Source organism: Limanda limanda, chromosome 9 (genome assembly GCF_963576545.1).
Source record: "Limanda limanda chromosome 9, fLimLim1.1, whole genome shotgun sequence".
Classification (NCBI taxonomy): Eukaryota; Metazoa; Chordata; class Actinopteri; order Pleuronectiformes; family Pleuronectidae; genus Limanda; species Limanda limanda.
The window spans coordinates 24,079,322-24,106,651 of record NC_083644.1 but is presented as its reverse complement, the minus strand read 5'-3'; the positions used below and the strand labels follow the sequence as shown (position 1 = coordinate 24,106,651).

General features: G+C 44.3%; 2 protein-coding genes across 5 annotated transcripts in view; one reads left to right on the top strand and one right to left on the bottom strand.

Annotated features, from left to right (window-relative positions):
• The window catches only part of tp63 (tumor protein p63), a 31,903-nt gene extending 14,295 nt beyond the window's left edge, over positions 1-17,608 (top strand). For 2 of the 4 annotated variants that reach the window (XM_061077976.1, XM_061077979.1), the window contains 11 exons: positions 4,455-4,712; positions 11,494-11,680; positions 11,781-11,896; positions 12,214-12,323; positions 12,416-12,540; positions 12,753-12,835; positions 12,923-13,047; positions 15,501-15,646; positions 16,006-16,153; positions 17,122-17,215; positions 17,312-17,608. In XM_061077976.1, the coding sequence (XP_060933959.1) occupies positions 4,455-4,712; positions 11,494-11,680; positions 11,781-11,896; positions 12,214-12,323; positions 12,416-12,540; positions 12,753-12,835; positions 12,923-13,047; positions 15,501-15,646; positions 16,006-16,153; positions 17,122-17,215; positions 17,312-17,608 (1,689 nt within the window). Of the gene's footprint in view, positions 1-4,454; positions 4,713-11,493; positions 11,681-11,780; positions 11,897-12,213; positions 12,324-12,415; positions 12,553-12,752; positions 12,836-12,922; positions 13,048-15,500; positions 15,651-15,955; positions 16,154-17,121; positions 17,216-17,311 lie in introns of all 4 variants that reach the window. The other 2 variants (XM_061077977.1, XM_061077978.1) reach the window with 2 other exon arrangements.
• Positions 17,609-19,358: 1,750 nt separating this feature from the next.
• zbtb11 (zinc finger and BTB domain containing 11) lies at positions 19,359-25,790 on the bottom strand. Its single transcript, XM_061077817.1, has 10 exons — positions 25,266-25,790; positions 24,146-24,387; positions 23,818-24,049; positions 22,724-23,733; positions 22,314-22,631; positions 21,823-22,231; positions 20,689-20,806; positions 20,449-20,607; positions 20,177-20,352; positions 19,359-20,099 (listed from the first exon to the last, which is right to left on the bottom strand). The coding sequence occupies exons 1-10, from the start codon at positions 25,573-25,575 to the stop codon at positions 19,573-19,575; spliced, it is 3,501 nt and encodes a 1,166-aa protein (XP_060933800.1). The 5' UTR covers positions 25,576-25,790; the 3' UTR covers positions 19,359-19,572.
• Positions 25,791-27,330: the final 1,540 nt, after the last annotated feature.

Genomic DNA, 27,330 nt, shown 5'->3' with positions numbered 1-27,330 from the left:
TTGGGTGTAACCGATAAATTGAATTCTGAATACGTAAAACATAAATATATGGATACACTAAAATACAAACAGCTTTTTTGAATACAGTAAGAATTACGTAGAAGATTTTGAAGCGGGTGGAAGGATTTAGCATTTGATTGTGTGTGTTTGCGTGCACATCTGTGTGCGTGTGTGGCTCTCGGGAATGTAAACACCTGGAGGATTTTTGAATGTACCCTTATAAAATCTCAACTGTCTGACTGGGAGATCCATTATTCAGTCCATGTGATTTACTTTTTTACATTCAGTCTGTTTGTTGTTGAGTGTTTTAATGTGGGAGAAAATCTGACTTCCAAAAAAGTTTTGAAGCGTTTTGATTTTCTGCAGTGATAAATATCTGTTCTCTGCAAGGAATCTTTCATGGAAAAGCTCTGAAAAATATAAAGTAAATAACATTATATAAGCAAATACCATCATCTACATCATTGCAATGATTATAAACTGCTCTGTAAAAAAGTTTGGAGAGCAGGACACTCACGGGTTCCGTGTTTGTCATTTTTTCTTTGTGCGTCTGACATTTCCATGAAATATTCGTCTGCTCTTTCAGCAAAACAAAAGTCTTGATTTTTTAATTAATTAATCATCATTTTTTTAAAAACAATCATTAGACTTATTCCCATTTTTCACTATGAAAGCGTAAGCATCCTGACTGATGGATCTGTGTTTGCAGAGCTCGATGGTAAACACTGACAGGCTGTTTTAAAGTGAATTAAACATTAAAAGGAGTTTGTACTGAAGTTATTTTCAGCTCCTTTTTTAATATTAAATTCCACATCATTGCATTATTCTAACTTTGTAAAAGTGTATGGTTTCAAAGCAAGTAAATGTAACCGTTACAATTACAAGCCGAGTTGACCTTTAAGGCGTGTTTGCTTAAAAACAGCTAAATTTCTCTGACTTATCGAATCTGTATGAAATACGTGAAATATTTGCTGTAGTTTGAGGATTGTTATCATCAGTTTTATGTCTCAGCCATCATTTTCCTTTGACATTGATTTTTCCACTGAACTACAGGTTTGTGTTTTTTCTTTTACCAACCAAATCCTTAACTAAAACTTAACAACGAGCAAGTGAGCGGTGACAGATTCTCAGATTGCAGGTTGCAGATAGCAGGTGTGTCGGGTCACTGTCTTTTAAGTTGTTGAGCAGGGGGTCTTTAAGTGGTGTCCGGCTCAATCCCCCCAGTGTGTGAGGTATCAGGTTCCCCCTCCCCCATCCCCAGTCTCCAGGGAGCCGTTGCAGCCATTAGAATGTGGCCGACCAGGCGCTGCTGTTTAGTCCAGGGTCGTAATTGCTTTAATGGTGTGTTGATGTAGATACAATCACCTTCTCTGCCCACCCCAGCAGGTAAAAGGAATAGATAGACCCCCACCCAGCCCCACCTCAACCCCCAACCCACGGTGAGCCTTTAATGCCTCCCTCCCCTGTGGTCACTCATCACCGTCCCCGAGATGCTCTTATATTCTGGCCCTAGGTAGATGGAGCAGGTCAGCAGAGAGTCTGGAATGGGAGTTATTTCCCCTCAGGCCAGGTCTGCTCTGGTTCCTGTCATCTATTGGTCGTTCAAGCTTTATCAGTGCTTACACTTTGTGACCATAGCAGCAGCAACTGGAGACATTGTGTATTTTATGTTAAAGATGTAAAATTATATAGTTTTATCTTTTCTAGCACTCCAGTATGAGGCAAAACTTGAGTTTATGTAACTATTTGGTTTCCATGGTGCTACGCTGATAGATGTTCTGCTTGTGTGTTGGGTCACATAATCTCTGCTGTTTTGTGACCCCAGTACTGTTGATACTTTAACAGATTAATCAATGAACAATAATCCCAACCTTTGAACTTTCACAGACATTAATGTACTGACAGGGAGGGAGCAGAAAATCCAAAGCTGAAGATGAACATGATTTGCCTTGAGTCAGATAAGATAAACAAATAAGATACTGAATACTCAAAGCTTTTAGTGCATTCATGTGGTCATTGACATCTTGATAAATACAAGTCAAGGAATAATTTGAATGTGTTAGTATGCCATACCGAATGCCGCTGTGTTGGCGTTAGCAGTAAGTTTTAAATTAGCACTGTCATGTATATTTGAAATATGCCCGATATGTGATCTGGATAATTCAGATTCCTACATTGTATTGAACAGGCCTTCATCCTGAAGGTCACCAGGCTCCTTTTCCTTTTGGGCTGAAGTGCTTAGTCCAGGTTTTTTCTCAGACAAAGACACTGAAGGCCTCAAACAGACAGAGCAACCTTCAAAAACATTATTAAAGGCTGCTGAGGCTGACAAGGCTGCTGATTTATCGTGCTCCTGCTTACAAGCCTGACATCCCAAAGGCCTAAACACAGCGTCGGCTATAAACAGAAGGAATTTTTAAGAGCAGCTAAAGTGGTTATTAAATGGTTGCTGTATTATAGTGGAATAAGATCTGATTAAAGGAAACGAGGAGAAGGTCTTAAACTCCCTCGCACAATCTTTTCAAAGCTTATATCCCACTTCCAGTCAATTAAACTCTAAACCATGATGAGTTTAGGTGAGACTCTGCCTCTCTGGGCCTCACTATCTGGTCAATTATGGCTTTATCCTCATTCCTCATCTTTGATCCTTATATTTATTTAGACCATGAGACACATTATCCAGGGCCCTGTGTCTCATGTTAAGTATTCTATGTCAGGCATTTTGCTTTATGTCTGTGCTTTTATCTATGTTTGGTCCCTGGCCAGCACCCACCTTCTCTTTAGGCTAATAATTTGACATCAATAATTGGTGCCTGTCACATTAACCTTTGCAGCTGCCAGCATCGGCTACCAGAGGAGCTGGCATCATCTCTGAATGGCTGAGCACCTCAACAGCAGTGTATTGCACCATAGTTCTAAAGAATGATCATGATCTCTGACTCCTTGCTTACGGGAAATTACTGTGTAAACAGAAATCTGTGTCAGTGCAAAACAAAGAACAGTTTCCTTCACACTAATCTAAGCTAAAAAAATATATCATGTAACTAAAAAGCTTCCGTTGTTGTTCGTCACAAAAGGTTGGACCATCCCCATTTTTACTGGTCTGAGTTCAGATGCACCTGGGCAATCCTCCGCCCATTGACTTTAACCCTTCCTAATTCATATGTGTAATTAGCCCATTGTAAGGAAGTGTGTGTCGGGAAGCCGTGCTCTGCTAGAGGCTGCAGGACTTCCACCAGATAGGAGTTCTTTCTTTTTTATTGTGTGTGTTCCATTCACAAAACACTTGTCTCCTAACACCTGCATGCCCACTGCAATTGTTCACCAGTCAAGCTCTTATAAGCTCTGGTGTCATTGTTTGCGGGGGGGGGGGGGGGGGGGTGCAGGGTTAAGCAGCTTTGCACCGCACACACAGTGACCCTCACCCAAACAGCGAGCTACCCTCTGGCGCTGTTACAAGTATGCTGCGGTTGACTCGAATGACCTCTCTCAGGTGTGTCTGTCTGACTCTACGAGGCTGACTGTTTGTGGATTTGTGTGTAATAAAGCAGCAACATTGCTCCACGAGTCACTAGCTTGAGATTAATAGTTATATAGTCTAACTCATCAGTGTTTTCTTGGTCATCTGGCTCACCGCTAACACCTGGCAGTGCCGTGGGTGTGAGCTGGACAGCTGTGGGCGGCCGTGCTTGAAATAAACAAGAGGCCCTGGAGAGATTAATGGCTGTCTGAAGAGCAAGGGTGATGGCACCTCGTCCAGGAATGTGCCATTTATAAATGGAAAGGAATGGGGTGAATGGCAAGCAGAGCAAGCAGGAAGGGACTGGCTACGACCCAGGCGTATATTTCCCTTCCTGTTAAAAGGCAGACATTTTAATTCCATTCCTCCCGTCTGAATTGTTCAGACTGTGGAAAGGGGATCAGGAGCAGAAGTAGCAGGACATTGATCAAAAACAAGCATGGCCTGATGGTAATTAGTGACATAGAGTTTATTGTATTTTCACGGTATATAGTCATTTCTAAGGCCAATTATGGCAGATGTTATAGCATGTGGGATCAGGGAGGAGCAAAACCGCTAACACAACACCACAAAAGATGATTTGTGTTGCTCTGCTTTGTCGTGATTTTTTTTCTTTTGAAACAAGATCTCAACTTCCTTGTGCATAATGTCTTCATATTTTATGAGCCTTCACCAGCTTCTCCATGTGTCTTTCTTACCTCAAACCGTGGGTTCTTCAATGATTTATGCAACATAAAAATATATCACCAGATTTTGCCAGGTTTACAATGTTTATGTAGTTTGACATGACAAGTGACTGATCAGACGTAGTTGGTTCTTACATATCCGTGTTTCACGTATTTTTGTTTTAGATTGTGCTTTGTCTAAAGTCCTTGAAATTCTTCTTCAGTTAAAACACTGTTGTTCTCTCCCCTCCCCTCCATTTTGTCTCCAGTCGCAGTACACAAACCTGGGGCTCCTGAACAGCATGGATCAGAGCATTCAGAACGGTGGTTCAACATCCACCAGCCCCTACAACAACGACCATGCACAGAACAACGTGACAGCCCCATCACCCTACGCCCAGCCCAGCTCCACCTTCGACGCCATGTCTCCCTCACCGGCAATCCCATCCAACACAGATTACGCTGGCACTCACACTTTTGATGTGTCCTTCCAGCAGTCTAGTACAGCAAAGTCTGCCACCTGGACGGTAAGAAACTTTCTGCTACATTTGTGAAAGTAGTTATTGACGGGCTAACCCTAACCCTAACCAATTTGTCATCCTTAAATGTCCATCAGTCCTCTACACGTACACTAACATGAATCAGTGTCCTCTTATGTGCTGAGTCAGTATTGGTCCATGACATATGAGATTTCCATAACAATAGCTAGTAAGATGAATTAATGTAAAGCCTGGCAACAGGGAGTGAGCTAATCTGGCCTCTGTGCAAAGGTAAACCCACCTACCAGCATCTCACAAGTTCACTAATTCACTTGACATAACTTGTTTGTGGGCTCTGAACCAAACAGACATAAGAGTGGTGTCAAGCTTCCCGTCTAATTTAAAATGGAAGTTTAGCAAGAAAAGAAAAGACAGAGAGAACATCTCAGTCTTACAACAGCTTCCTATTGGTGAAGACCACACGTTTGTGTCTCTATAGGGCAAATTCAGACTGTCAGGTAAGTTATCAATCACGGTATCCTCTGCGTGGACATTCAATATTTCTGGTGTTGTGATTGTACATTACTGTTTCCTGATGAATCTAAATATACTTATATGGCAAATTAGTTTTGTAAAGTTTTGTGTGTCATACAGCAGGACTATGCACGTCATTGTAACTAAAGAACCACAGAGGCATATTAATGTTCTAGCTGTCATAATTTGAAGAGGAGTAAAGATGATATAGAGACACTTTTACTGTTGAGCTCCTTATCTGACAATCTTTGCTCAAGGCAGATTTAGGTGCAAATCATCTGAAAATCCCTCATTGCATAACCTCATCTCGCAGGAGAGAATGCCCTTTTGAATAGCTTCAAATAATTACTAATTCACAGGTATTTCTCGCAAAGGCTCAGACTTTACACTTCACCTGCTGATAGAATAAAGACTGAAGGGCATCATCAAACTACTAGGCTGTCAGATACATTAATCAAAGCTTTTAAATGTAAATCTAGCTGTACAAATGATTCTCTGCTCTTACATATTCCTCATGTTTACTGACCATGTTCTGATCATGTTCAAATCCCAGTTTACACGCAACTTGAGCAGAGTTCACCGGTACTTTGTTGATGACAGAGGTAAACAGACTGAGCAGTTGGTCCAGGTGTGGTGATGCCCTGTGCAGGCTGCAGATATCCCCATGTGATGCTCCATAAACCCACACAACCAGCTCCTCCTGCTCTGTCATTAGGCATGACATGGCTGAGGGACAGCTGTTGCATCAGAGCACAGTTGCTTGGTTTGGTGTCTGATGTACACCGCTCTGTGAAATCACTGTGACAGCATCACAAGTCCGGGGGATTGAATGCACCCTTGTGGACGACATAGGTGACACTTTTTTGTTTTTTTACATTGGTTTCTGGACAGTTTGGATAGAATCCGAATGTTACAATTTCGGGGCGTCTTGGGCTAGATGTGGAGTGTTGATAACGTCATGGTGCTTCAATACAGCAAATTATTTCCAAGTGGTGACTTCGGATTCGACATTTTCAATGGAAATGGTGATTAAAAAGGCCTATCATTAGTGGGAGATAGAAAAAAAACACCCCACACCTGCTGTTGAAACTGTTGAAAAACCTGCTGAGCTCAATGCAGTGACTTTAATGCACTGTGTATTCCAAGTAAACAGGCTGAACTCAGGGAGTGCTGGGCGATCTCACCTTATTCCTCCCGAGTGTGGGATTTTGACACTCACCCAATTCCCAGACTGCCTCACTCATCCCTCTCATTTTCACAGTCCAAAAAACAAAAGTGTTTGTCTCATGTGCAACCGTGAGGAGCTGTGGAGTGTGGTTTGTGAGAGGCACGCCCCAGAGCCTGAGCCATACTGGTTTAGGACACATCCCCGTCATTGACACATGAAGTGCAACAGACTTTGTGTCCCAAAGTCAAAACATATGATGCAACACAATTGTTTTTTAGGTCTGAATGGGGTAAAAATTGAGAATTTGACTTTTACTCGTTCAGATTTTTCACATTTATATATATTTAAATACCTGAAAATGAATTAAGTGAAAAATAATTCCCTTTCCTCTGTTTATTTGATTTATAATCTTTAAAGATGGAAAAAGTAAATATATAACAATAAAATAATGATATAGATTAGATACAAATTTAAAGAAATAATCTGTCACTATTATAAACAATGCTAAATAACGTACAGTCCTTCTCCTGCTCTCAGTTTTTAGGAGGCTCTTAACACATCTAAACTTCATTGTCCTAGCAGAATTATAAATGGAAATTAAAAAAATAAACCCCTTAACATGAAGTTACTTTGTTGTGTTAATGAATGAGCCACAGAAATGGTCTCTTTTAATCTCATTCTCAGAGATGTGTTTTCATTTGATGGTCAGGTTATGAGTCAGTGCATCGTCCACCGGCGACAAATCCCTGTCACTTAATCCAAAGAGTATTTGTGAGACTTTTCGCTCACTGAACATCGTTTTGTTCTGCTGATGATTTTCCATAACAGAGACAGTCATTTTCCCCGTTGTTCGGCAGCAGCTATTCTAAAGAGTGGTGATTACAGTGTTGGTTCCCATTTTGAAGGAGGCTCCCTCACCTGATCTCAGGTGATCTGTCTCAAAGCTCTCATAATCGCAGTGCGATAGCTCAACTGCTGGACTGACGGACTGATGGCGGCGAGCCACTGAAGATGTCACCAGCACGGCTTTGCTCAGAGCATAGATCTGCTAATGCCGCCCTTTTGAAGGCCTGTGGGATCTTCCACAGGACTTAATGGACTGTGTACTGACTTTTTTGATGACTGTTCTTATTGAGACACACCTAATCCCTAACCCACACCTTAACCTCTTCCTGTCTAGGACGACTGTGACACACACGCACACACGCACGTCAACATTTCCCAGAACTGCTCCTAAACAGTTTCCTTGTTGGCACTCCTGCAGTCTCCATGGAATTCCCTCTTTTATCATTCTCTCGGAGAAAAACACTCGGCCGTGTCAAAGGAATTTGCGGGTTGTAGATGTCTTTTAGCTTCTTTGCTTTAGCCTGCTAAATTCATCGAGTGTTGCAAACGAGGCAGCCATTGTTGGCAATTGATGCCACTATTGTGAAGCTAAAGATGGGTTGTGTTTGCCATGTGTATTACCTGCCACCACGTATAGCAGTCAAAGGAGAGGAATGTCATGGTTTGGGCGATCAGTGGGACGCTGTAGAGCTCGGGGGATTACAGTAATGGATTGAGGGCCTGTAGATAATACTTGTGTAAATACTGCGTGCCTCTTTCCTGAACCCTGTGCTCTTGGAGTGGGCTCTGTCTTTTTGAGAGAGTTAAGCTTGATGGCTGCATCTCACATTGCGCCGGAGGAGGAGGAGAGCCCTTGAACGCTCAAAGAGAAGAGTGTTCTAGCGAAAGGCAGCAAGACACAGCTTGCCCCTGGAACATCTGTGGGCCCGTCCCACGCCTCACAAGATGGGGCTGAGACTTGTTTGTGTCAAGAAGCTTGTCACGACTCGCCCCATCACAAGCCCTGTAAGCTACAGATGGGAAAAGGTAGAAGGGAAATTTTAAAAGGGCAGAGTCAAAAGGTTTTTATGATATGGGCTATGGGATTTCTACATAATTATTGTGGGAAAGGTCATTCTCTACAATTTAGATCAACAACAACCTGTGGAGATACCAGCAGCAGTGATTCGCCTAGCAGAAAACATATAAGTTAAAAAATATATATAAAAAAATGTAACTACTCGTCATTAAGAGAAGATGAGCTTCTTGTGGATCCAATCCATCCAAGTCTGCAGAAAGCACCACCGTGTGGTTCCTTAGATTTAAGGTTATACATAAAGCATATTGTCAGGAATCAAGCAAGTGAAAAAAAGAAACATAACATAATTTTTTTTCGTTAGCTTTGCTTTTATTTTCAGTTTCTAATGCATTGAACTCAGTCACTGGTGAAGACAGCCATTGGATTGGCTAATCCCAGGAGTGACATACATATTTGACGCTAGCTTCATAAACATGATGCTACATGTCAGTGCACAGGTTTGCCTTGGGACAGTTGTCACTGAGATTGCAGGGTCAAGATTAAAGTCGATGACTACAACACATTTCTTTTGAGAGCGAGAGATGATTATCGTTTTAAACTTTTAATTTACCACATATTCCTTTTCTGCTGAGAGGTGTTTTTTTATTAGTTCTATTCCAGTGAAAACAGGAGAGGGGAAAAAAACGTCTTGGCATTATTGTTGAATTAAACAGGTTGGGGAGAAGCTCCAGGCATGACATGACATGTCTGGTATGAAGAAGACAAGACCAGAGGCGCCAAACAGTGCTTGTTTAAGGCCTGATGTTTGTCAGGACTTGACTTCTGCATGCGCCCGCAGCGCCTGTCAGGTAGAAAAGAACGCCACAGCTGTGGGCCTGCCCCAACCTGCACTGCACGGGAAGTGTGTGTTTGTGCGTTCAAGGGCTGCAAGTGTTAGAAAGTAGTTGCACACATGCAGCACTGTACGAGTATCAGAACAAATTGTGCGTTTCATTTGGTAAGATTATTATATTTGCCGTGTACAAACTGCAGAGGTAACCAGCCTTTGTTCATGTTTTCTGTCCAGGAGATGTGTACGCAGCAGCCAGAGTAGGTCTTGTTTGTAAATACAGCCTCTGCCACTCATTTCACTATCACTTCATTATATTTGTACTGCCTCACTTCTGCATGTGCCAGAAGAACTAAGTGTCACATGGCGGTTCCTGCAAACACTTGGAAAAGTTTTTTTCAAACGATTGTGATTAAGCGACTCTGTATTGTGCACTCTGTGTTCCCTGGCTGTGTAATTCACATTGTGACCAATGAAAGACTCATAATTACATGTTAACACCTGAAGGCCGCACCCTGTGTGAGCCACTGAATCCCATCAGTCAACTGGGCGTCCTCCACCCTGAACCGTGTTAGCTTTAGCCAGGCACTGCTTTCAGCCGCCAGCAGCAGCTCCTGCTCTCACTGCTGAGCAAACATAGCTCCAGCAGCGCATAGCTGTGTGCTCGAAATCTGTAGCTGCAGGGCTGGGATGGTTCTCTTCAGTGCGTGTATGTGTATGTGTGTGTGTGGGTGCCAGTAGGATATGATCAACACAACTTTGTTTGTGTGCCTCTCTTACGTCTCTGATTAGATCTTGGCGTTAAGAGTTGTGCATTTTTCGCCTTAGGCTACAAAAAAACCAACAACCTATAATTATTTGAAGGTCTACATACTGACCCTTTACGCCGCTCTCTTTCTCTTCCTCTTTCTCTCTTTTCTTCCCCCCTCGTCTCTCTGCTTGGCTTCTCCACCTCATTTAGCTGATTGACAGAGGCGTACGGGGAGTATCAGGTTAGGAGCGAGGGGCAACTGCAAACATTCACCTGAGACTTTTTTTTTGAGAGGACTTTTTGGAAAGCTGCTTTGAGTTTAAGGAAGAGTCACGTCTGTCATCACACGTCCCAGAGCTTGAACTGTGCTCATCAGACACTATATCATTTTAAATAGATGTATTTCTGCACAAACGGCAAATCAAACTTTTGAACCTTACTAACTGATAGAACACTATCACAACTTTCTAACAGTTGTCGTCTTATGTCAGTTCATCCTGTGCATGTACAGTTAATATTTAATGACAGTAGATAAGCTGAGTGTTATTAACCTGTCGGTGTTGGTGGATCCCACCTCTGGGTGAAAAGCAGTAATGTGTGTACTTTGTCCTGGGGTTTACAGCAGAGGGAGATGAGAGGGAGCGGATTGGGGTTTGTCCTGATGAAAGGCTGTGCCTGGGGAGCAGAGTAAACGTCCATGCCAAGCTTCAGTAATATTTACAGTCAGCACAGACAGGTACTGGGACGGGCTCCCTTTCCCTGGAACCAAACTGAATTGAGGAGGAATTTGGCGTTGCGTTGTTCTCGAACAAAACCCCGAGCGGTTTTCACAATGTTCACTTCTCTTCGCTCAGAAATGAACCTGACAGGGAAATTTTCCACTTCACCCACTGTCTCCTGCACACAGAGGATTTAAGGCTCTGCTTACACAGCACTGATTTGAATGGTTTGTTTACACAGTTGGGTTTGCCTATTACCAACAATTCAGTCTTTCTGATGACTTGCTGGTTATCAATCCTAACTGTGCCCCGGATCAACGTGCATCCATTATTCATGACTCCTGGCTGACAAAACTTGAAAGTTAGCCAGTGTGTGTGAGCAAGCATCACATTTCGAAAGAAGGATCCTCCACGACTAAAACTGAGTCATTGTCTTCCTCTTGAGAAAAACTGAGCTCAACTGTGTTAGCTCACCAGTCTCTACGGTCGCTCTGATGTGTGTGATGAGTGGCCATCAGATGCTTCAGCGGAGCACTCCTCCCTTGAAGATGAAAGCCAGGCCCAGTTTAATTGCTGCTGGAGGGGTCCATTTTATGACGCTCCTCGGAAGTCCCAGGGGGGAGACATCTTTGACTCTTACAACCAAAACGTACCTGTGTGTGTGTGTGTGTGTGTGTGTGTGTGTGTGTGTGTGTGTGTGTGTGTGTGTGTGTGTGTGTGTGTGTGTGTTTATTCAGGTAGGTCATAATCACATAGTCTTGTCTATAACCCCTTTTGCTTCAGGGGAAACCAGAAGTGCACAGTCCAGGCAACAGGTGTTACCCGGATTAATGTTTGTTTTTAGGATTTAGTTGCAGGTTGTTTTTGAGCCTCATGAAAAACATTTACGTTGTTGTTTCCTTTATTCAGTTGATTTATGTTTTATCTAATCTACTCTCTTTTTTTTGTTTGTCTTTCCCTTCAGTACTCAACAGAACTGAAGAAGTTATACTGCCAGATTGCCAAGACATGTCCCATTCAGATCAAAGTCCTGACCAACCCCCCCCAGGGTGCCGTGATCAGAGCCATGCCTGTTTACAAGAAAGCCGAACATGTGACCGAAGTGGTGAAGCGCTGCCCGAACCACGAGCTCAGCCGCGAGTTCAACGATGGTCAGTTCTGTTCATTTATTACAAATACAATTCTCACTCTAAAAGTAAGTAATCAGTGTTTGTTGACCACACTTATTGATGTGACTCATGTTGCTTCCAGGTCAGATCGCTCCTCCCAGCCATCTGATTCGTGTGGAGGGAAACAGCCATGCCCAGTACTTGGAGGACACCATCACTGGAAGACAGAGTGTATTTGTTCCTTATGAACCTCCCCAGGTGAGCCGTCTATCAATGCTGCCCTGTCAGTGACACCTCTCCACCTCAGCTGACTCTGACAGACAGGCTGGTGACAGCCCGGCCTCTCATGTCCACTTGATACCCAGCAGCTGCGCTGATTTAAATATAAATGTAGTAAAAGAAAAGAGCCCAAAAGTGAAAAACTTGTTATTCTGCAGAAACCTGAGAGAAACAAATGATCACAGGAGAAGTGCAAATGAAAATCAAACCAGGATTTGAATGCTGCTTGGACAAACCAGTTTTTTCTTCAGCGTCACCAAGTGTTGTCACTCACCTTCTGTCATCTGTCTCCTCAGGTTGGAACAGAATTCACCACGATCTTGTACAACTTCATGTGCAACTCGAGCTGCGTGGGTGGAATGAACAGACGCCCAATTCTCATCATTGTCACTCTGGAAACCAGAGAGTAAGAGACATTGTCATCCTCATCCTCAGTGCATGCCTCCAGTGAAGTTGTGGATCGTTTTGTGACGGTTGTGTGTCCCCATCTTCTCCCAGCGGTCAGGTATTAGGCCGCCGGTGCTTTGAGGCCAGGATCTGCGCCTGCCCGGGCAGAGACCGCAAGGCAGACGAGGACAGCATCCGCAAGCAGCACGTAACAGACGCCACAAAGAGCAATGACGGTACGAAACGCCGTAAGTATCGCTGGGGCTGGTGATGGGCTGACGAACTTTGCCATTACCTGACGTGCTGCAAGTGTCCAGGACCCTTAGCCGCTCTCAGGGAATGCTGCCAAACCCTCTGCTGCTCTCCTGCTTGTTTTCCTCCTGCTCTGGCTAAGGCGAAGTTGCCAGCACCCGGCCGTCGTACTCACTCGTCTCTCTTCTCTTTACAGCTTTCCGCCAGGTTTCCCACGGCATACAGATGTCTACTATCAAGAAAAGAAGATCCACAGACGAGGAGGTGTTCTGTTTGCCTGTAAGTGTCCTTTTGATGCTGTTCAAAACGTTGTCGGGATCGAGTCCAACCTGATTACTGACCATCGTTTTCTTTTTTTCTCGACAGATTAAAGGCCGTGAAATTTACGAGATTTTGGTCAAAATCAAAGAGTCTCTGGAGCTCATGCAGTTTCTTCCACAACACACCATAGAATCATACCGGCAGCAGCAGCAAAACCTACTCCAGAAACAGTGAGTACCAGTACAGATTCTTCATAAAGTCATGTTCTTTTGTTCTCAGCCATATGAGGAGAGAGACCAATCTACGTTAGTTACGAGGTTCCCCCTTGAATTCAAGTGGACTTGTTCCCTTGCGCTGTGTTTTTCACTGCACTCTTATTCTGACTAAACTGCTTGGTTTTCTTTGTTTGAATGGACTGCAGTGATTTAACAGACTTACCATGACTGACTTGCTGCCGCTAAAGTAGATTCCACCGATCAAGGTTATGCACTATGCACTAAGCTGATAATAATTGCTTAAAATTGATGTTATTCAGTGTATCCCAGCAGCTGAGAGTTTAGTGAGAAGGTGCAGGTTTAAAGGGTGAGACTCATTTCAAGTAGAGCTGTTTTTCCCCCGTTCTGCTCTCTCATGGGACATGAGCCAAAGCTGAAGAATCGTGACAAATGTACCTGGCTATGCTTTGTTAAGGAGAAGCTTCCAAAGATTTGTGGTAACGCCTTTGGGTGCTCTGCCAGGTTTGCACAACAGCACCCAACAAAAACCGTGCCTTGGCCTCATCTATTGCTATTCACTTCAGCATAATTAAAACTGTCTCAGGCGTACTTGTTCACACACACACACACACACACACGCACACACACACACACACACACTTTTCCTGATCCACGCCCATTTCACTTTAAGCTAAAACGAGGAGATGGGTGTAAACGATAGTTTGAGAGGCCTGTGATGATAATTACTGCTTATCTTTTAGTTTGCCATTAAGACACTGGCAGAAAGCCTCAAAGTGAGATAGTTTGTTTTTTTGCAGTTTTTTTTAAGCTTCATTTGTTTGTTCCTGACTAACCTGTTACTTTGAGACAGGCACCAAAATAAAGGTAGTTATATAAATTGTATTAATATACAATCGGTCTACAGACATTTGACAGAATAGAAGTTCATTTAGTGTATTGAGTGGTTTTAAATATTTAGACCTCTGCATGTTACCTCTGTTTTCTTCCTATCGTCTTTAAAATACTAACAGCTTGTTAGTTTCTTTCTCTGAAAATATTTCCGTGACATAAAAGGTTCTGTCAACAGCGAGTGTTTCAGACCTGTTCTTTCTCTCCGCTGTGCAAATGCTACATCACATCACTGCACATTCCAGTGGTGAGCAGCTGTGATCTGTGTCTGCATAGTGCCATCTTCTGGACACTGGCTGTATCACACTTCAGATGTCTGAAATAACAACCCTGTGCACTTCCTTCTGTGTTGTATCTCTCTTTTTCCTCCACTAATATTACTGCAGCTACTTCTCTCAAACCTCTGGGCCTCCCTGGGGTCACTCACGCCTTTCTGCTTCTCCTCCATCCGTGAGCCCTTATTTCTCCTCTTCTCTCTTCTCTCTGGTTCCTCCCCTGCAGTCTGATAAATACCCGTCTTGGTAGCCAGCTCCTGGAACCTGCAGGAAAGCAGAGGCGCCGCTGCAGCTCCTCCTGAAAACCGCCCCACATTCCTCTTCCTCCTCCTCCCTGATACTCGGACCTCCTTCCTCTCTGTCTCCATTTGATCAACTTTGATTTTTCACATCTGCTAATTTTCTGCCTTTCCTGGTGATTCTGCACTGAGAATGTGACACTGAGACTTTCTTTGTTGCTGCTGCTTTAACCTCATGGAGCAGCCCATCTCCTGTTCAGCCCCTGTGGCGACTGTACAGCCCCACACACTGGACACAGCTATTCTTTGTTTATCCACTCGTAGTTAATGGCTCTACTGACGTTTTTCTCAAGATTCATAGATCATTTTTTGCATGCATTATTTTTGGCCATACGAAAGGATATTTCTCCTCGCTCTGATCTTCTCTGTTTATCATGTACAGTATCTGTCACATAGAGTCTGTCTGTGAAATGTTCTTCCCATTTATAGCCTTTTATTCTGGCGGAAGTTAAGCAGGAACCAAACCTGTTTGTTTTCTATAACTCCACTTAAGAGTTTGTGAGACTGAATGAGAGCTGGACTCACTAAATCTGTCTTTGGGGGGAAGAGACTTTATTGTTGAGAATTGTTTGCTGATGCTGGTCATGTTTTATAAAGTCACTGCAGGACAGTTGGTGTGTTTGTTTTTAACCTTCTCTAACTTGACTTTGTCATGTACAGAGAAGATGTGACCATTCTGTTTGAAACAGATCATTTTATTTTTGTGGCTGCTGTACGTTTGTCCATCAACATTAAATAAATAAAAGGCTTTTTTTGTTTGACCTCTGCCCTTTTCTTTTACTTCTCTTATATTTCATTAAAGAGGATGAAACACCCTCTAAGGGTCAAGAACAGACAATTAGTACGATATTATATTATCAGAACTATTATCAATAAAGTTTGGATTTTTTATTCACTATAGTCAATTCAATACAATGTGTTTGTGGCTGAGCGCTGTGGAGAGACGATGATGGTAACGGCCTGTACCCTCCTCTCTCCTGCCCAGGAACTCCATGCAGTCTCAGTCCTCCTACGGCTCCGGCTCCCCGACTCACGGAAAAGTCAACAAGCTGCCCTCTGTCAGCCAGCTCATCAACCCGCAGCAGCGTAACACACTCACCCCATCCAGCATGTCTGGAGGCCTGACTGACAGTAAGTGTGGCCCTTTGTTCCTCTTCCTGTCTGTCTCAGGCCGTACCCCCCCCCTCGACCCCTGCAGTGGTCCTGTCCCTCCTGGGCTCATTGTATCTCTATAAGGACAGCGTGTCCAGGCAAAGCAGGAGGGGACTTGAAAACACCCCCACCCGCAAATACAAGCACACACACCCCAGTAGAAAGCTTCCCCCCTTAAAAAGAATGTGATCCCTGTGAGCCTCTCCCTGCAGGACCTGTTGTGATGCATCATGTGTCACGTCGACAGTCGGGCCGATGTGTTTCGAGTTGATGTGACATAATCTACAGATCTCAGAGCAGTAAGAGAAAGCTCACAGTAGCTGCTTTTTTCTCTGCAGTGACTCCCATGATGGGCAATCACATCCCCATGAACGCTGACATGAGTTCACTGAGCCCCACACATGCACTGCAGCAACAGCTCCCCCTGGTGCCTTCCTCCCACTGTACCCCCCCTCCTCCATACCCCATGGACAGCAGCATCTCCAGGTACCTCAAAAAACCACAGTGGAAAAACAATCACTGCTTTTGTCACTTTGAAAATGGTGGATGTACCATCAAACGTACGGAAGCCCAAAGTGTACAATATTAAATAAACAAGACATTATAAAATGAATAAAATGACTGAATAGAGTAAAATATACCAATCAGTTGTTTTCTATTATTTTATTTCATAATGGCATTTGTCCTGACAGTGTCACCAGTCACTGTCCTCGCCCCTTTCATAACAACCTGTAGTTAACAAGAGAAACATCAAAATAATTCTGACTCAATCAAATAGAGGCTGTTGCTGCTCTAAATTAAAAATACACTGCCACATTGACTAACCTCGTTTTATTTAGTTTATTGAGCCCACTCATACAAAACCTACTGGCTAAATATTAAAATGACCCAGCTTCAGTTAGCAGCAATAGGTGGGGAGAAAATGCCATTATGAAATAAAAACACCCCTCAAAGGGACAATTGATAATTGATCAACAATAATCTCTGGAGCAATGAAAAAACATTGTGTAATTTATAATAACTGATTTTGTTTTATACTTTTAATTCATAATGTCTCATATGTTTATTTAATTATTGAATGTATTGTGTGCATTGAATGTATTTTCATTATGAGCTAAAGTCAATGAATCAAATAAGAATTTTAATTGATTTAATTGTTAAAACTGCCTCAACTGAAATTAAAATACATGCAGGAAGTCTGAATTATGTCTTGAGGACTTTATTCATGCTCTTATCTTTAAGATAAGATTTGCTTTGCACACAAAGTCTCTATTTTTTCACATTGACCCACTGACTATGAAACTCGTCATTAAATACAGACTTGGTGTGCAAAGACCTTTTATAGCCATCATTTTTATTTGCCCGTTCTTACAATTCAAGTGCAGATACCTTGTGTCAGTATGGCCTGTAAAGTAACTTGCATATATATCTAAACAGCTTTCTTCCTCTCGCAGCTTCCTTATACGGCTGGGCTGCGCAGGCTGCCTGGACTACTTCACAGCACAAGGCCTAACCAACATCTACCAGATTGAGAACTATAACATGGAGGTGAGCCCCTGCCTATCCAACACCAGTCATTTGATGGGTTAGAGAGAAGAGTGGCTCCCCCTGCGCATACTAACGCTCCCTGTGTAATGACATTAGGACCTGTCCAGGATGAAGATCCCTGTGGAGTTCCAGCACATCATCTGGAAGGGCATCTTGGAGCACCGACAGGCCATGGATTTTTCCCCACCTCCCCACATAGTGCGCACCACCAGCGGGGCCTCCTCCGTCAGCATGGGCTCCTCCGAGGCCCGGGGCGAGCGCGTCATTGACGCCGTGCGCTTCACCCTGCGCCAGACCATCTCCTTCCCCCCGCGCGACGAGTGGTCTGACTTTTCCTTCGACCTGGATTCTCGCCGCAACAAACAGCAGCGCATCAAGGAGGAGGGCGAGTGAGGCGACCCCGCGACCTCCTCTCCATCCCCCCCAAATCTCCCCCCGCGCCTGCTGTTGGAACATTTCATTTTTAAAAAAAAACCTGGTTTCAGTGCAAATACTGCTGAGAACAAAATACATATTCACATCGAGATGCACTTATTTTCATTGTTTGTTCTGGTTCTCGTAGTCGCAGAAAAGAATGGTGTCGAGCAAAGGCGCATTTGATTATGTTCTGGTCTCTTGAGAGCACTTAGGATTTCAAGATGATTGCTTTGAGCTTGTGTTAAGTGTCCGTGATTCATTCCCATGTTAAAGGCTGACTGGAAACAAACGTTGCATTAAAGGGCTTATTAGGGCTTGTGTTTCTGCTATGGGCCGTAGCAAAAGTGTATTTTACTCTGTCATACTTTTCAAGTTTTCACATATGGCTGTACGAGTTAGTCGAGTACACTGGTTTTCATGTGTGGCAGAAGTCAGCATTGATTGTAAACATTTCAAACATTTCCTGTCAGAAGTATTATGTCAGTTGATGGGCAATCTGTTTTCTACTGTAGCTTCTTTATTTTGCTTTCCTTATGTCTGTTGTGAGACCAATGCATCACCTTGCTGTGTCAGGTTGTGAAGTGTGTGTGCTTAAGTGACAGATGGTCGTTCATTTGATGTAGCCATATATAGGCCTAATGCTCTTGACCCAGTGTTTTACAGTACATTGATACTATGACTGATGTTGTTTGTTCTTGTTTTACTGCTGTGCAAAAGTGGTTGAGTGATAAAGAGCAGACCTTTGTTTCTTGCAGCGGGTGCCTAACACAAGTATTTTTGTTTTTTATTCATAAACCATGTTTTGGTAGAGGTTTACTTCATTTTATAACTGGCCAAAACCTATGATATAAATGTATATAAATTTGTATAGTTCTTTTATTAAAGTCTCCCTAAAGAAAATGACATGGTTTTCATCATGGAAAAAAGCAAACTGATGTGAATATTGCCTGGAAGCTTCATAGGCGAGGACAATGTTTGTATGAGTTGTGACGGGTGCGTACTGTTTGTGTGTAGCCTGAATAAGCTCGCAGACGATTTTCAACATGGTTTAAATTGGCGAGCATTTGCATTTTCATATTTTTGTACAATGTATTGTAAATATGTTGCAATATACTGAGGGTATTTTGATATAAATCTGAAATAAATATCCATACTTGCTGTATTGCATTTTAATGCTTCTCTGTGTCCTGTCATTGAGTGTGGCATCATTTCATTATTTCACATAGACCACACCAGCCTACGTTTCATTACAGACACTCACTGACGTATATATGAAATGATCAGTTCATTGGAAATCGCAACTCTTGTGAGACGATTCTATTAAATTGGGGGACAACAAGTTCTTTACTTTTCTAATTGAAGTCGACAAACGTTTTTCTCTTTTGTTTTTATTGTTCACGGAGCTGCAAATTCTTAAATATCCAGAGGTAATAAAAGGTTTCTGCATGACTGAGGAATCAAAGGTTTTTTACAGTGAAGTCTCATCTGTTCTGTCAACGACATATAAAGATGTGATAGTGATAATCTAGTGAGAGACTATTCTGAGATAAATTGTGAATTCTCAAATAATCAGTGGAAAGAAATATTCTCATCAAACAGTAACGTACTGATAATGCACCATTTCTGTCTGCCGACACTAGGGGGAGCAAATAATCCCACAGCTGCTCCGTCACCAACAGCAGCAACAGATGAAGAGGGGATGAAATGATGAAGTGAAACATTCATGTTGTTTCTTACCTTACCACCATTTATTTCTGCTGAGTGTCAAATTTCAAGGATTCATCAGATAATTGTCACTGTATGTGCAACTATGTACACACAACACGGGTGAGTGTGATCCCAGCTCAGTAAACACAGGTCATTACATTATGTACATTTTCAGAAAAATAGGCATCTTTTTACACTGTGGTACATTGTGTGTCTGTGCAGGACAACCCTGCTCACTCCACTTCAGCCACGTGAGCCACCTCCACCTCCATGGTCTGAATCATCTCGGGGGAATCGTCCAGTTTGGGATCTGTGAGGCCCTGATGGGCCAGGACGTAGTTCACCACCTGCATGATGCCCTGGTCGGACAGCGTGGCCACGGAGCCGTCCAGCTGCGTGGCGTCCCCGGCCTCCACCGTCTCCTCCGTGATCAGCACCGTCTCCAGCTCCTCTGAGGGCTGCGGCTGGGCGGGGCGCAGCTCGGGAGGCAGGTCGGACGCCAGGATGCTGACGGCGTGCTCCACCTGGGTGCCCTGGTTGTGGAACTGGAGGGTGTCCTTCTCCAGCATGATCTTACCGGGCAGGTTGTCGCTGTGGTACTTGGCCATGTGTTTGCGTAGAGTGCGGGCGTCGATGTGCGCCTCCTGGCACATGGGGCACACGTAGGGCCGCTCTCCTGTGTGTGTGCGCACGTGGCGCTTGAGGGAGCGGGCGTCGGCCCAGGCAACGCCACAAGTCAGACACTCAAATGGCTTCACTCCTACAAAGCAGAGGCAGGAAAATAATGAGCAAATCATTTCTATGATGGTTCCCAGACACATGAAGTGAAGGTCTCACCCTGGTGGTTGTTGACGTGGCGCCTGTACTCTCGCAGCTGAGTGAACTTTCTTCCACACTGATCACACTCTCTCTCCAGGTTCTGCTTGACTCGGCCCTTCTTCCCGTGCGTGGCCTTTTTGACATGTCTTCTGAACAGCGCCTTCTCAAAGAACTCCTTCCCACACACGTTACACCTGAGGACACACACACGCGTGTTTAATATGCAGCACTGTTCTGGCCACCGTGTTCACACAAACAGAGCGTGGACTCCCGAGTCCGCGGAGACGTACTTGTAGGGCTCGGCCACGCTGTGGGACTTGACGTGGGAGTACCAGTCCTTCTTCCAGCTGTAGCACTTCCCACACACCTGGCACTGGAAGGGCTTCAGGCCCAGGTGCTTATTCATGTGCTGCTGAAGATCTTTCGCTTCATAGAACCTCTTATCACAGCTGCAGGACAGGATTGAAGTGGAATCAGTGAGATATAGTTATAGCGTCTGGTGTGTGGATGTGGAGGTGAACACTACTCACTGAGTGCAGGCGATGGGACGGACGTCAGGTTTGGGCACATGCTTCTTCATGTGTTTGCTCAGAGCTGAGGCTCGAAAGAATGTTGCTCCACAAGTGTTGCACAAGTACTTAGATTCACCTATAGACAATATTTCAACAGTGAAAACAGCTTCAAGTTAGAAGTTCATTTTAAAGAACTACTGAAGAAATGTGTAGAAAATTAAAAGGGTCAGTTCACTTAAAGGGCAAGTTTAGATGAGACCTAAGATGAAAGGAATCTATGATGTTTTTACTAGTGTGTTTCATCTACATTGTGCGAATTGTGTTTTTTTCTTTACCCTAGAATGGGCCCTTTACATTTAAATACTTTATATTGATTTTGGGAGCAGGTCGTCACTAAGGAGCCATGTGACTTACAGTAGCCCAGACTGGACAAACTAAAAACCTTTTGAGGTTTAATGACAACTGAAGATTTTCACAGGTTCTCTTTCATCTTTGGATAGGGAGGGTGAGGTGAGGGTTATTCAGTTGCAACATGCAACTTCATCACTAGATGTCACTAAATTCTACACACTGGACCTTTAAATAATAAAATATTGCATCACTTGAGGTCTGTTGCACCTAAAAGAGCCAAAGTCTGAGTCTGGACAACTCAGTGTTTGGAGAGACCAGTAATGTTTCCACCTGCTTTTCTTTTGTCTTCTATTTGTCAGAAAGTCTGAACTATCTCCCCCAAAAAATTAACAAAGCAAACAAACCGACCCACGCTTCCGTTTGTTTCGGACAGAGACCACATCTTTTAGTCAGACTAAATTTTGGACCATTGGTCTGGACTGATAGAAAGCACCTTTCTAACCTATTATCTTGGTATACACCAAACCTCCACAGGAGGCAGGAGAAATTTGAATATTTGAAACTAAAACTATCTGCGTCTCAAGACAGTAAATGGAAAAAATGTTTTCTGCACACAAAAATAGCAATTGTACATTTTCCAGTATCATCTGCTAGAAAATTTGAGCAAAAACTTTGAAATCTTTTAAGTACTTGACCTACACGGACAGCAATCAGAGTTTTCAGATGCCTTGGTACAACAGCTACATCATTTGGGTGAACTGGCCCTTTAATTAAAATGGCGTTAAACCAGTGTGTACGGACCTGTGTGCAGGCTGGTGTGCTCCTCCATGCCCCTCTTGCTCACAAAATACTTCTTACAGTATTCGCACTGGAACTGCTTGGTGATGTCGTGCTGCGCCCAGTGCATCTTCAGGCTGTGCTTGTGGGCGAACGTCTTGCCACAGACTCTGCAGGAGTGAGGCCGCACGCCCGTGTGACTCAGCATGTGGATCCTCAGGGAGTAGAGCTTCGGTAAGGTCTTCCCGCAGATGTCGCACACAAACTCTCTTTTGGTGTGCGACAATAAAGTCTTGTTATTCATATCGCCGCACCCCTCGACGCCCTGTCTGACCAGGAGTTTGGGGATGGGCACCCGCTGGCTCCTCTGCTGCTTGTGTCGGGTGAGGTGGGCGCGGAGCGAGGCGGCGTACTGGAACTCCTTACTACACATCTGCAAGGACACACAAACATCGTAGTGAGAAGCTGCTGTGTGAATAATTACATGCACCGTGAAGACCAACACCCGTACTTACGCTGCACTTGTATCCGAAAGCTTTCTCGTGTTTTAATGAGTGCATGATGAGAGAATAGCGTCTCTGGAAGGACATGCCGCACTCGGTGCACGTGTACTCTCCCTCCACAGCGCCCTCTGTTGGAGACTGATCACGGTTGGTTCTGGTCTCTGCCTCTGCCGCCGCCATCGTCGCGGCCTCCTCTGTGCTGACCTCTTCGGCTGCCATGCCCTCCACAGCGCCCGTCTCTGGCTCCGCCCCCGACTCGGATGCTCCTTCAACTGGACTCTCCACTGGATGCTTTGGTGGTCGTCCCCTCTTCCCAGACCTCGGAACCACCTAGAAAGACGATGAGATATTTGCGTTTAGCAGTTTTTCACTTTTGACAAAATATACGATGGAGAAAATGTCAGTGATAATAGGCAATGTACCTTCGGAGGGATTGCACGTGGAGGGGTAGAACTTCTCTTTCCCTCCTCTTCCTCCTCCAGCCCCATATGCAGACGAGCATAGCCGCCCTGAGCGACAGAACGCTGCCGTAGTCGTCTTCTGCTTGGATCGATCGACATCATCTCCTGCTCTTCTGCGTGGCCTTCCCCGGCAGATGGATCCTCCTCCTCTTGTGGCATGGTCACCTCTTCCTCCACCTCCTTCTTCACCTTGGCCGGGCGCCCTCGTTTGCGTTTCGGGGGTACAGGTGCTGGATCCACCGTCTCCTGCGGCGATACTGCTTCTGCTTCGGTGGCGGCTGCAGATGCTAGTTTGACGACCTCTGTGGGGCTCACGCTATCTGTGTCAATGTTTATGACATAGGCTTCTGCTTCAGCGACTTGCGGCTGCTCCATGGCCAGGCAGGCTGACACCACAGCGAGGGACTCACTGGCTCCGGCCTGTCCGCTGTGGGTGACCACGGTCATCGTCTCCCCATCCACTTCTTCTGCGCTGCGTGAGATCAGAGTGACAGTCTCTCCTGGCTCAGCCTGTCCGGTTTGTGCGATCAGAGACTCTATTTCATTTTCACCAGCCTCCCCTCCATCCACTTGGTCTCCCTCTACAGCTTCAGTAACAACGCTGATCTGCTGCTGGATGATCGCATCTTTAGACGGTTCAACAAATTCCAGGGACTCGCCCGTTACAGCCACAGCGTCCGTGGCGACCACCATCCCGTCCTGTATGGCCACCACGTAAGCATCAGACTCGTCCTTCGAGGTCTCCTGAGGAGCGGGTTGGCTCGACACCACCGTGTGCACGTCTCCTCTTTGATACACCGTCAGCTTCTGTTCCTCCACCTGCTTGTGCACTGACTCGCATATCAACAACACCTCGTTCATCAGCAAATGTCGGGCAAGGTTAGCGATTTCTGCCATGATGCAGAAATTAAACGTGAGCGTGGAGGTGTACGCAAAGTCCAGCAGCGGGAGGAAGCTCACTTTGCTGAAACCTGGAGAGAGAGAAGAGCGAAGGTTAAAACGGAGCCAGGGCGCAGAACACTCAGACACAGGGATGAACAAACTGGGCCTCTTACCAGAGAGGTCGACCACGGCTTCGTGTGTTGACACGGCTCCCTTCTCAAAAAACAGCTCGTGGAAGTACTCGCTGCACGCCGCCAACACGGCTTTGTGCGCCCGGTACTCATCTCCCTCAATCAGCAGCGTGATGTCACAGAACTGATTGCTGAGACGCTGCTGGTTGAGTTTGTCCAAAATGGTTTGGCTGTGTTTGGACAGGAACTGATTCACCTCACCCTTACTGTCCACCTGGAGAGAGAACACAAACAACAGACTACATGAATACACTCAACCTTACAGGAATCATTGTCTCAGAGCTGACACAATCATTTTTCTCAGACTTACAAAGACCAGTTCATGCTTGGCCGCCGTCTTGGACTTCGCATGAGAAGACGAGCTGGTGAAGAGAAAACCATCAACTCCCCCTTCTTCCAGTTCATCCTCCTCTCCTTCATCATTCGCGTTTGCAGCCAGCCGTCGTTTCGTTGGCTTGGCAAATGGCCGAGGTCCAGAGCCATCGTCAGTAATCCGCTTGCTCTGACAGTGAGCGCACTCTCTGTAGTAGTCTTTCACGTTCTTCAGGATTCCTGAGGGCGTCGTAAAGAGGACAGTTCACTCACTGTGACAAACAACCATGATGTCTTATGTCTTTAGAGACAAATGTTCTTTATTCTGTCCACTATATTCATTTTAATCGTGCTGTAACTTAAGCAGGTTTTTATTATCCATGTATAACCTCAACAAGGAGGTGATGGTTCCTTCTACGTGTGTTTAGTTGTTAGCAGGATTGTGCAAAAACTACTAAACTGGTTTATATAAGATTTTGTGGAGGAACTGGGCATGACTCATAGAAGAGCCTATTACATTACAGGGGGGGGGGTCCAGGATTTTTCCTCTCACTCTCTTTAACATTGAGAGATTCTACGTTTTTCAACATTTTCATTGATTTCTCAGAGGAATAATTCATGGATGTGGGGCGGATCCAAATAAAAATCCAGATCCAGTGAATTCAAATGTGTCAGAGGTTGGATCTGTGTCTACCTGAAGATTTATAACAGTGACAGTCCAAACTACACAGATAATCAAAGAACAACCACAGAAGAAGAACACCTAACACTCAGGGAGTTGAATCCGTGTTTTACTTAACTTGAAAATTGAATCTTGTGGGTTTATATTTCTTAATCCTACATATGACTATCAATACAAACAGTGTGAACCGTCTGATACATTCAAATGTAGTTTTCAACTCAAGCATCTACGTCATTCAAAATAACCACAACAAATACATAGTAAAACTACAGCCACTTGAACTAACCACTAGATGGAGCCAGAGCGAACATGTGTGTGATGGAGACAACAGACTAAAGTGCATGTGTGGTTCCCCGGCTTGTGTTTACACCGGTTCCCCGCCTGATCGCACCGCCTCCCGGGGACCGGACCCCTGACCCGGGCCTCGGGGACTCACCTCTCCACCAGTACTTCTGGGAGATGAACTCCCAGGTGAGCTGCTGGTTCAGGTGCTCTCCTGCCTCCATGATGTGCGACTGCTTGATATGTTCCCTCCTCCGGTCGTCCTGCAGCACCACCTCCAGCTCCGTGAATTCATCCTGGCCCTTCAGGCGCCGCTGGTAAAACAACGTCCCGCTCCTCACCACGTAGCAGGCGGCCGCTTTCCGGATTTTCCTCTTGGTGTTGCCGGCCGTCCCCGGGGCGTAGGGCTCCTGCTCATCAGTCAGGTAGCGAATGATCGCCAAGTAGCTCTCCTCGCACGACATGTCTCAGCCGAGCCGCGGCCTCACTCACAGTTCCGGGTTGCTCTGGAAGAGGAGACTCCTCCCCCGCTCATGTACGCTCAGATTTAAATTTTATAACCCCCGTCAGGCCGGAAGTAGAGTGAGTGTGTAACACCACAACTACATTTCAAATTGTTTTCCAGGGTGGAACTGCAGTTCGTAACCGTCAGGGAAGACTTGCCCGAACAGACAAAATGGCTGCTGCACAACCGGATGTGGCGTCAGCAACGGCGGAAGCACGTCATTCCCAACATCCACCGCAAGATGGCGTAGTGTCCAAACTAACAACATCAGAGACAGGCAGCGATTTTTGTATCAAAGGTCTTCTTTATTTTCATTATCTGAAATATTCAATTTTTCCTATTAGTCATATTAGAACTATTACTAACTGCCACTTTAGTATTACTTTATTTTAATTGTATTATAATATTGTTATTTCTTTAAGGCACGAGGTCCACATTTACTTCATATCCTTTTCATTCATTTATTTTCACTCATAATACACATTATGCTTATATTTTCACATATATTTTTAGATGTATATTTATTGGGTTTCTGTAATCTGGCACAAGAATTTCCAGTGGGATTAATAAAGTTAATATAACTTCACTTAAGCTAATTTAACCGAACTAAACTTGTGATTCAGGCCTATGTGTCTCAACCAACAGTGATTACTGTATTTTTTTATTTTTATGCTATAACTGAACACCTACACTCTGCATGATTACATACAAAGTGCAAGTTAAGATACAGATGAGTGTTCAAAAGCTGAACCATCCTGCCAATATAAGACAAAAGTATCTTGTATTGTATGTATTAACTCTAAATAGATGCTGACAGAAAAGAGACAAGAGAGCAGGATCACAACAGCTTAGCTCCTGTGTGACCTTCCAGTCAGAGTCACATTCGTGTTTGTGACCTTCTCAGGCTTTAATCTACCACTTGGATGCATCACTTCTTTGGTCAGATTCCCTTTTTGACCGTTTACCTCTCGCTGTGAGGGTTTCCCTCACTGTGAGCTTTAAATCCTGTATCATTCGCTTTTCAGTCCACAAAAACAGTTACTGTTTTAAACTGAAAAAAATCAGGTTTACTTTATAATCTTCAGTCAATTTTCTCTAGTAGTTAAAGTGAGTTAGTAAAGTGAGCAAAGTTGGATGTTTTGATGCACTTCCTGTGTGAAACTATTTATTTTATGTCGTTAGTCAGTATGAAACCAGGTCACTGGAAACACCTGTCAATCTAACTGTAACAAAACCGCACAGTGTTTCCTTACATGTCCTTCAAAACTCACAGATTCAGCATGGATATCTGGTGCTCTGGAGATCAGCTTGACATGAGTGTTGATGCACTCACTGTCCCACTGGTGGAGATAAGTCGTATTTCTGTGCACACCAAATTCCACAATATTTTCAAGAATCCCAAGTGCAACTGATCATCTCATGTCGTCTGCGATTTTTAGATTAAACCCAAAGTTCAGTCGGATTTAAAGGGGACAGAAGTGAAGTCACCCGAGTCCCTGTCTGGGAATCATGAATGTGTGAACAAAGTTTTTACACATTCCAGTCTAAAGCAGAGTGGTGGACTATACCGCCTCAATTAACTGCTTTTGTGTGACCCCTAAAGTACAAAAACCCAAATGTTTTCCGTTCAATATTGTAAACAAGTGAGACAAAGCAACCACACTTAGATTTGGAAAAGGAGGAAGTAGCACATGTGTGGATCTGTTGCTCAGTC